At 39.3% G+C, this 11,071-nt stretch overlaps 1 protein-coding gene across 1 annotated transcript; it reads left to right on the top strand.

Moving 5' to 3' along the window:
• The first annotated feature begins 3,471 nt into the window (after window positions 1–3,471).
• On the top strand, window positions 3,472–9,956 carry LOC137123944 (retinol dehydrogenase 8-like). Its single transcript, XM_067498387.1, has 6 exons — window positions 3,472–3,577; window positions 7,927–8,088; window positions 8,203–8,382; window positions 8,587–8,680; window positions 9,291–9,474; window positions 9,570–9,956. The coding sequence occupies exons 1-6, from the start codon at window positions 3,472–3,474 to the stop codon at window positions 9,795–9,797; spliced, it is 954 nt and encodes a 317-aa protein (XP_067354488.1). The 3' UTR covers window positions 9,798–9,956.
• The last annotated feature ends 1,115 nt before the right edge of the window (window positions 9,957–11,071 follow it).

Below are 11,071 nucleotides of genomic sequence, written 5' to 3'. Positions count from 1 at the left end.
TCTGACTGATTAAAGTGACTCTGTGGTGTCACAATCTGTGTCAAAGGAGCTCGTACTGTCACGTAACTGCGCGCATGCACCAGCATTTTATAACGCTATCGCGCACGTGTGTATATAAACCTTCCAGCAACGTTTTTCTCAACAGGACTTAACGCAAAACCTGGGAGGCTTGCAGCACATATCATTTACCGCTTTTTCACTCAGACTGACACACACACACACACACACACACACACACACACACACACACAAAGCATGCTAGGACAGGACCACGGTGCTGCCCAACTAATAAAAATATGCTGCAGCAGATTCCAAATTCCAGTGCCTGTCTGTCTTTGCCCACCCCACACTCTCTTTAAACACTTCCTATAGACACAAAAAGAACCATAACGTGCTCCTTACATTCAATTTACTTCATCCCCAATGCGGAAAAGCCAAAACAAGCCAGCACTTTACTGCCATGTATCTGAACCTTTTCAGGAGTTTTAGTTCATGATTGAATACTGCAGACAGAATCTGGGCTCGGTACATGCACACACACACGACCCTGACAACATATATAAGCCTCAGATCTTCCCATACATCGATCTGTTGGAAGTATATCCTAAAAATCTTAAGGTCACCTAAAGCTAAAATGTGACGACATTTTAAAAAAACAAAGGAAGAATAATGATTCCAGGTGATTCCAGGCCAAATTCAATTCAATAATCTAATAAAATTCCAATATTTACTCATTTTATACATTGAAAGAGAACATGCACTTGATAACAATCAACTGTAGAGTATACATTCTTTGAATGTTTATTCTAAATTAATATAGAAAATAGATATTTAAAATAGATTTACAACAACTAACAAGGACTGTTTAAAAAAAAAAAAAAATATATATATATATATATATATATGTATATATAAAAACAAAACGTGCCACAAGGGTATTCAGTTTTGGACCATTTTCCGATTTTCCGTGTATCAATACTTGGCAACAATTAACAATAAGGTTTCATATAACTATTTTAAGGAATTACCTGTGTTTGACACAGTTTGGTGATATATTTCAGGTGTATCTTATAAAAACATTTCATGAAAGTTAGAGAAAAGTACTAAGTGGTTTAGAGGCTGATGACTCATAACCAGATGCACAGACTTTCTGTTTAGGGGAATATACTTGAGATAAACACTTAACTTAGACATTTAGCATATTCTTCAGATGGTGTAATGATGGTTACTGTAAATATAGTGTGTATATACATATATATATAATTGATGAATTATTGGGGGCCGTGCTGTTTAGGAAACATAACTTATTTGCATCCAGCCACACAGACATACATATTACATTCTGACTTTTTGTTTTGGGACAAAAACGTAGATTCCAGGCATATTTCCAAAGACTCTACCTAAAGGTTTAAGTGGGTTGTCTTAAACTCATGACAGACAGCTATTTTCTTGTGCTGTATGTGTGTGTGTGTGTGTTTGTGTGTGAATGAAACAACAAGTCATAATTAGAACATCTATGATGCTCACTCTGAAAAAAATATAAAACATCTTCTGGCATCATTATTGGTGCCAGATTATTTATTGGCTTATACATAACAAGGGAAAAAAATCCCATTCATAAACTTACAATAAAGGGATGTGAAGAAATAATTATACTTACCCACTGGGTGGTGCCAAATGTCTTTACAGAGGTTTGCACAGGATTATTTATAATGCAACCACAAGGGGGCACAAGTAGTAGGAGTTATCCTGAAAGAGGAGTTTGTGAGGAATGTTCTAGAGGTGAAAAGGGTATCAGACAGGATGATGAGTCTGAAGCTGGAAATTGAAGGGGTGATGTTCAATGTTGTTAGTGGTTATGCCCCACAGGTAAGATGTCAGTTAGAAGAGAAGGAGAAATTCTGGAGTGAGCTAGATGAAGGGATGCAGAGCATCCCCAGAGGTGAGAGAGTGGTGATTGGTGCAGATTTCAATGGACATGTAGGTGAAGGGAACAGAGGTGATGAGAATGTGATGGGCAAGTTTGGTCTTCAGGACAGGAACGCAGAAGGACAGATGGTGGTAGACTTTGCAAAGAGGATGGAAATGGCTGTAGTGAACACTTTCTTCCAGAAGAGGCAGGAACATAGGGTGACGTATAACAGCGGAGGTAGAAGCACTGAGGTGGACTACATCTTGTTTCAACTTTGTAATCTGAAAGAGATCAGTGAGGGCAAAGTATTTGTAAAGGAGAATGTAGCAGACAAACCGGGATGGTTGAGTGTAAAATGACTCTGGTGGTGAGGAAGATGAAGAGGACAAAGGCAGAGCAGAGGACGAAGAGGTGGAAGTTAAAAAAAAAAAGAATGTTATGAAGTTTTCAGGAAGGAGCTGAGACAGACTCTAGGTGAACGGGAAGTGCTTCCAGATGACTGGACCACTGCAGCTAACATGATCAGGGAGACAGGTAGGAGGGTCACTGGGACACAGAGGACTGAAGAGAGTAGACATGAGTACAGGGAGATGCAGCGTAAGGTGGAGGTGGCAAAGGCCAAACAAAGAGCATATGAGGACTTGTATGTTAGGTTGGACACTAAAGAGGGAGAGGTGGATTTGTACAGGTTGGCCAGACAGAGAGATAGAGATGGGAAGGATGTGCAGCAGATTAGAGTGATTAAAGATAAGGATGGAAATGTATTGACAGGTGCCAGGAGTGTGATGGGAAGATGGAAGGAGAACTTTGTGTGAGAAATGTGCAGAGCTGTGGCAACTAGAGGAATAAAGCTGATGAGCCAAACAATGAAGTTGTAGGAAAGAGTAGTGGAAGCTCGGCTAAGGGCAGAGGTGAGTATTTGTGAGCAGCAATATGGTTTCATGCCTAGAAAGAGAACAACAGATGCAGTATTTGCTTTGAGGATGCTGATGGAGAAGTACAGAGAAGGGCAGAGGGAGTTGCATTGTGTCTTCGTAGATTTAGACAAAGCGACAGGGTGCTGAGAAAGGAGCTGTGGTATTGTATGAAGAAGTCTGGAGTCATTCTAAAGGGATTCACACACTTATGCCACAAAAAATATCTACAACAAATAAATGGATTGTAATCTTTTGTCTTGTTTCTTTTGTTGGGTGTTTAGTTTTACGACTTTTTAGATCAGGATGTTTATTAGATGTTTTACATCAAAAAGAAAACAAGTCACAAACTTGATAATTTCTTGCATATTGGTTCTTTAGACATTCAATTACTCTATTGGTCCGAAGGGTAAACTGTTCTGCCTAATGCATATTTCCTTCTCCTACTGAAAAAAACAAAACGGACAGAACAGAGCCACTACATAATCTGTCTATTTGTGCTGTGAATGTGTACTCTCCCCATGTGACTCTCACTTATCCTCTTACCTTAACTCTCACATCACATCAGCACTCATCCTGTAGAGCTGGTCGACTGCTGGTGTCTCCTTCTGCCAAAAGAGCAAAGCAGGCAGTGGAGCCGGAGTCATGGCGAATCCCAGACAGAAAGTAGTGCTGATAACTGGCTGCTCCTCCGGTATCGGCCTGAGGATGGCTGTGATGCTGGCCAAGGATGAGCTGAAGCGCTATCAGGGTAGGTATACTGCATATATGTGTGTGTGCGTGTGTGTGTGTGTGTGTAAGAGAAAGAGAGGGGAGTATTCAATTTTGCTTGTTTGGGAAGGCTTCATTTGTGTTGTCACAGGATAGAGAAAACAAAACTAGTTTAGCAACAAACAAACTGTTTAATAGTTGTTTAAACACATTTAATAATGCAACTATAACAGTTAATTATGGTGTATCTAAGTAACTTTCTTCCAGATTTTTTGTAAAGCCTTTCTAAACACACTGTCACCATCACTTTTTCAACTCACTTTATACTTAAGCTCATACATTAATGCAGGACTGTATATAAGAGTCTTACATTATTCACATTATGATGTAGATTAAAGCTGTTGTCATTGGTTCTGTGCATCTGAATCCACATTATCAGATTTCTAATATGGACTGAAACGGTTAAAACACTAAAACCATGTCAAAGTAAAAGGGGAATCACAATTGTCTGGAAATGAAAAATAAATACAAATACATTTATAATTGGAAACACTGAGGTAAATTCAAAGCTTTGAAAAGCAGTAGAGTGCAGCGTTTCCTCACCCCACAGTAAGGTTAGAGGTCACAGTTAAGCTTTTAAGAATCCAGACGCAAAGAACGATTTAGAGATATGCCCAGATAATTACGCTATCAAGAGTCTTTTTATGTGTGTTTTTATTTTTGCTTTTGTGGTTTTCAAGATATTCAGCACCAACATATAGCTTTCCTAGACATTCAGGTAACATAAAACCGGGGCCTTTCAACAGGCAGAATTTTCACATGTTACATAAATACATACAAACAAACACAAGTTGGAAATTACAATATCCAAGATCTCCAATACGAACACAATTTATGAAAGAAATGTATGCCAAGATGGTAGGACGCAGCTCACACCATGCACACAATCATCACTAATGTATAATTTGCCACAGGCAAATCACTTCAATGCAGCATTACACCATGTCTGATTCTGAACAATACAAGACTTTAAAGTCTTCCTCCCACAACCTATTTGTCATACCCAACATCAAGTCCTTCTTCAAAGAAGATTTAAAGTACAAACTGTTTACAAGCATGTTCAACAAAAACGTAAAACTAGTTTCAGCTTAATGCTCCCTATGTGCAGCATTAGGCAGCGTAATATGAGTGAATGTCTAGCTAAAATGTAGCTAAAGTTTCCAGATGAAGAATCAGCTCCAAACTTATGACACCACTTTAATGCACTGCACATATTTTATACCAATCAGACACAACATTAATATCGCCCAGTGGTTTTAATGCTGTGGTTGGAGGGGATCCACATGAGTAGACGGACTGTTTTGCTGCTAGAGCCACATGCATATACAGTACACTGCAATGCACCCTTTTCTGACCCCTGTCAATCCCAGCCAGCATAAACATTGTCCGATGTTGAACCGTGTCCACAATGACAGCAAAACCAACAGTTGTTGTGGCTTATCAGTGACGGTCTTTGATCCAAAATTAGCTGGAAAAGCCTCATTGTGGATGACAAGCCGGCAAAGGATTTACCTGTAACAGGCAGGTGACATGAGTGTTACAGCAAGAAGCTAATTCTAACATGTAAACTTGTTCTTCTGGCAGAGCAGTTTAAGACCAGAGAGTATATGTTTAAGCATTATATAGTTATATTTCCAGCAGCAAATATCTTTCGCACTAGCTTTTCCGCTGCTATGTTGTTTTGGACAGAAATTGCATTTAGGAAAAAAAAAAATTAGCTTAGCCTTTGTGCTACGAAAGGGTTAGCAAACGCTTTGTGAGTGCATGTGTGTATCTTGTGTGGACTTACATGCAGCTTGAGCAAGAGAGCCAAGTTTGACAATGACCTTTGTGTAACTATGTTTACCTAGGCAGGATACATAATCACATGCCAATTCCCATCAGTATTCTGAAGGCTTAGTACATCCATTGACAAACTCACTGCTGGAAGCTACCCATTAGATCCGAAGAGCACAATTATACACAGACGTGCACACAGTTCAAAATGTCATGGTTATGTTATTGTCCCCTGCTGGAAGAGAAGAAGTTAGTGAGTGTTAATGTCTTCATCATTTCTGTTAACCCTAAACTTTGTGACTGCTGAACCACTAGCAGGTCTGTGCGGTCATGCTTAAGCACATCATTATATCATCACATCATATGCTGTTTTAAATGACTGCTCACAAAACAATATTATCATAGTTAAAGATAGCCAGTTTGGTAGAATGTGGTTAGAATTTAGTATAGAACGTGGCCATAAAACCACAGAAACAATTGTTTAAGACATCTGTTCTGAGAAAAGAAGCTTAAGTGTGGGTGTATTTCCCTGGTCTTTGCCTGTTGGACATTGGTCAGCCGGTCTATCCCTGCTAACTGTTTCTGCCGACACTCTCCAACACTCCTCACAACTTTCTTCTCCTGGCGTCTTCATGCTGTGAAATACTCCTGGACTTGCGGGTCTCTTATGTCCGTGTTTCCAGCCTGAGGCTGACAGTTATCTCCAGGCTAACACTGTCCACGACCGGGATGAAGTTAACATATTCTGCTTCGCGACTGCTAAAATACAAAAACTCCTCCACTGTAGCCTGCATCTCAACCATAAACCAGCTGGGAATCCTGCGTAGACCCTGCCACATTCACCGAAGCTCCACTCGTTTATCAAATATCAAAATAGAACTGTTTAATGTACGATCCCTGACAAATAAATGATAAACCGTCTCCACAACCATATCCTGGATAAAGGTATTGACCTTATGTGCCTCACTGAATCCTGGCATCAGCCAGAGGTTTACTCTGCCATAAATGAAGCCCGTCTTCCTGGTTATAGTTACCTGCAGAAGGTATGTAGCACTGGCCGTGGTGGTGCCCTGGTGGTAATAGACCATAATGAAATGAAACAGTCTCCTTTGGCTCTTCCTGACCTCTCCTCAGTTGAATGCCTGGCTTTCAAATGTAAACCCCCATTTCAGATGACAATACTCCTAATCTACTGCCCACCTAAACCAAACTCAGTCTTCACTTCAGAAATGCATGATCTCCTCTAAACACTTTGTTCCACATCTGCCAATTTTATAATACTTGGAGACTTGAACATCCATCTCAACACGCCTTCTTGCCACCTAGCAGATGAATTCTTGCAACTACTGAACTGTCACACAGCATGTTAATCTCCCCACATACACCAGACGGCACACTCTAGATCTTGTCATCACTGACTCTGTTGCTGATGGGGCAGTTGGTTGCTGATGGGGTAATTTCCCTTGGAACTGCCATTTTTGTTCTATTCTAACCTAACACACCAAATTCAGTTTTGGAATCTCAAAAATATACAACCAGACAACTTGGCCTCAGATCTCCAGCCTCTCACCTCTGTAAAACTCTCATCGGCCAGCGAATCAGTAAACCATTATAACAGAGCTCTCTTCTAGATCGTCACGCCCCATCAAAACTAGAACAGTGACATTACCCCTGCTTCTCTGAGGTTTCACAGTGTGAAGTTGAGGCTATCGTCCGAAAAATTACATCATCCACCTATGGCCTTGATCCGTTTCCCACAACTCTGATTCAATCAAATGTTGCCAGCTTGAACCCTATTATCACAAAAATAATAAATCATTCCCTTCAGTCTGGGCTTGTTCCATCTGCACTCAAAATTGCTGTCATCAAGCCGCTTCTTAAAAAAACCCACCCTGGACCAAGACATACTTGTCAACTATAGACCCATCCGCAACCTTCTGTTTCTTTCCAAAGTCCTGGAAAAAGCTTTCGCCTTTCAGCTTCAGGACTATCTACACCTACACAGTCTGTTTGAAACTTTTCAGTCAGGCTTCTGCTCTGCCCACAGCACAGAGACAGCCCTGGTCACGGTCACAAATGACCTTTTGTGGACTGGTTTAACTCCTATCTTTCTGGGAGGACAGAATATGTCAGGCTGGGTAATGCTAAGTTAAATGTATTGTTATTATTATTATTATTATTATTATTATTATTATTATTATTATTATTATTATTATTATTATTATTAAAAATGATATTACACATTCTAACTTTGGCCATCTATATAGCTATATTTACCTCGATTTGATCAGTTAGGCAAAACTCCTTTTTCTCCCTTTGTCAGTCAGCTCAAATTAGCATGTTTTTACAGCCTAACAAGTGTTGCCAAAGTAAAACACAAGTCTAGATGCCAATGTCTCCATTAAAATTATCAAGAGTTTCATGGCTATTAGCACAAGTCCAGATCAGATGGGGCTAAGGTTTCTTTTCACTTTAAGACAATCCTGTATATTAAATATTGAATGATCTCCGTCCTGAGATCTTTTTTTCCTCTTTTCATTCAACTGTCCACAGTCATAGCCACAATGCGTGATCTGAAACGTAAAGACAAGCTGATAGAAGCTGCCGGCAATGCTTATGGGAAAACTCTTTCTCTTGCTACCCTGGATGTCTGCAGCGATGACTCCGTCAAAGAGTGTATCAATGGCATCAAAGATCGACATGTGGATGTCCTAAGTAAGTGAATGGATCCTTAACACGATGCTGCCTATTATTATAATGGCTTAAACTGATCATGCTTACATTGTTTCTTTCTTGTCTTCTTTTGTTCCTTCACCTTCCAAAAAAAAGTCAATAATGCAGGGATTGGCCTTGTGGGTCCAATAGAGAGCATCCCAATAGAAGAGATGAAGAAAGTATTTGAGACCAATGTCTTTGGGGTAATCCGCATGATAAAGGAAGTGATGCCTGACATGAAGAAAAGAAAAGGAGGCCACATCATTGTCATCAGCAGTGTGATGGGATTGCAAAGTGAGCAGAGACAGAGTTTTGTGGGGAAGAAGGGTTGGGAACTCAGTGGCCCAGAGAGAAATAATAGGTTTCTCTGCTTCAGCATAACGGACTCATGTTTAAATAGAAAAGTGGCTGGAGTTGGAAAAAGATTAATGAGGAACTATAGCATGTGTTTATATGTGATCTGGAAGTAGAATTTACACATGTATTTTGTCTTTGCAGGTGTGGTGTTTAATGATGTGTATGCAGCTTCCAAGTTTGCCATCGAAGGCTTCTGTGAGAGTTTGGCTGTGCAGCTCTTCACATTTAATATCACGTCAGTTACACGGAGGATCTTACCATCATTGTCAACAAAGCAATAACATACAGAAAAAAAAATGTATGCATTCATCAACAAGTGGGCAGTATGGCGGTGGAGGGGTTAGCACTGCCAGCACGCAGCTAGAAGGCCCCCTGTTTGAATCCAGGCTGGCCAGGGGAGGCTTTCTGTGTGGAGTTTGCATGTTCTTCTCCTGTTTAACTGGTGACTTCATTTTAGGTGTGAATGTGAGTGAATGGATCTTTGTCTAAAGATATACTGACGACCTGTCCTGGGTGTACCCCCCCTTTCGTGCAGTGACAGCTGGGATTGACTAACCCTCCCACGGCTGCTAACAGGATAAGGGTTTGGATAATGGATCAGTGGATTAGGCTGACAATAAGACTTAACCCTGTATTACAGGGTTACTTCCTTTGTCTGACTAAAGGTCACCATTTTGGATATTTTGATTTTAGCAATAATTATTTAACTGTGTCAATCATTAAATTGGGTAGATTCTATCAGATATAACCTTCCAGTGTCCAAAGTACAGTCTGCCATTAGCTTTTTTTCCCCATGACGAACCATTAAACAAGACTCCTAATTTGTTGTGTCTGTCTCTCCTTAGAGTGTCACTGATTGAGCCAGGCCCAGTACGTACAGACTTTGAGTTAAAAATGATTGAGGACGTGAGGCAAAGGGACTGTCCGGGAGCTGATGCTGAAACTGTGCATTTCTTCAAGGATATCTACCTTCTTTCTGCTATGAACATCTTTGAAGCAGTAGGACAAACACCAGATGAAATTGCTAAAGTGAGTTCTCAAGCTGTCCACCTCCTCCACCTCATTGTCTGTCTGTCTGCAATGATGATTGATCTGTGTTGTTTCTCCTCCCCGACTATCTGCAGCATGTCAAGAAAGTGATTGAAGCAAGCACACCAAGATTTCGTAATCTGACCAACCCTTTATACACACCAATTGTAGCACTGAAATATGCTGATGAAACTGGTGACCTGTCTGTCCATGCCTTCTACCAAATGCTCTACAACCTGGGCCCTGTACTTAACCTCAGCGTAATACTAATGAAGTTCCTCACCTGTGGATGTCTGAGGAACAGGACAGTTTCACCTAACTAGAAACTCATGGTTCGTGCACCAGTGTGAATAATTCAAACACTATGAGGATGTAAACCTGATTGTCACATAAATAGATCACATACTAACTGGTTGTGTAGTCAGAGAATCATAAAATCTGTATTATACTAACTTACAGACTTGTGCTAACTACATATAGTATACCCTACCTAAAATTGTGTTGCAAAAGTCGCTTTGTCAGAAATTAATAAAAAAATAATTAATAAATTCATCTTTACATTCCGTTCCAGTGTTTATCTTTTGTAAATTGCCATGTTTCCTGCTGCACATGTAGTTTATATTATGAGAATTATCTGAATTATGTTTCTATATAAATGTATGACTTATTAATGTATAAATGTATAGCCCAACAGAGGTGAAATAAAACACTTTTGAAATGTATTCTAGACCACCCACAGTGCCAAATATAATGTAGCTCCATTTCATTACTTTATCAATATCAGTTTGAGACAACGTGATATTTCACACTGTTTAAAACTCTACTTGACTCAGGGAAATACTGTACGTCTACACTTTACTTATTTGTAGCCAATGTACTAGCATATATTTCAAATGGTCAATATAATAGAATTGTATTTTATATTATAATAAAATGTTAACCTGTAAGTGTGGCTTCACATGAGTTTAACAAATAAAATTGATAATGAATATTGGAGCAACTCTTCTGGCACAAAAAAATGTTTTAATACCTTCCTGGAGTTTAGTTAGAACATTTAATAGTTTTCTGCAAGTATAGTGTGCAGTATCCATGATGGTGACAGTTTCTTCATTAGCTACATACACAGAAGCTTCCTCTTTATTTCTCCTTCTCAAGATTCTTGCCTAACAATTTCTGTTATTTCTCACAGTATGTGAACAAATGACTGTACACAAACTCATAAATATTGCTGATTTCCTTCTTTCAAAACCATGGCCTTGTCAATTTAGTTAAAGTACATCCACATTTGAAGAACGATGTCTCTCTCAGTAGTTTTAGTGTAAATGATATAAAATAAAATTCAGTTTTGCCAGCAAAGGCCCTGTAAGGTACCTGTTCTATAGTTGAACAGAAATTAATCCTAATCATGTCTAGTCCTTTCATTTTAGGTATTTAATTGAACAAACATTAGCATTTACTTTAACAAACATTGGCATTTACACACAATTTAAAATAAATGCCAATGAGAATTATATGAGACAGAGTTTGTAAGATTTTACATTCTACATTCTACTTGCTAAAGCAATTTGACATTTTACCCAAATTGCTTTAGCAAGCT

This window comes from Channa argus, chromosome 3 (assembly GCF_033026475.1).
Source record: "Channa argus isolate prfri chromosome 3, Channa argus male v1.0, whole genome shotgun sequence".
NCBI classification, from domain to species: domain Eukaryota; kingdom Metazoa; phylum Chordata; class Actinopteri; order Anabantiformes; family Channidae; genus Channa; species Channa argus.
Note: the sequence above shows the minus strand (reverse complement) of the source record. Positions and strands in the feature narration are given on the sequence as shown.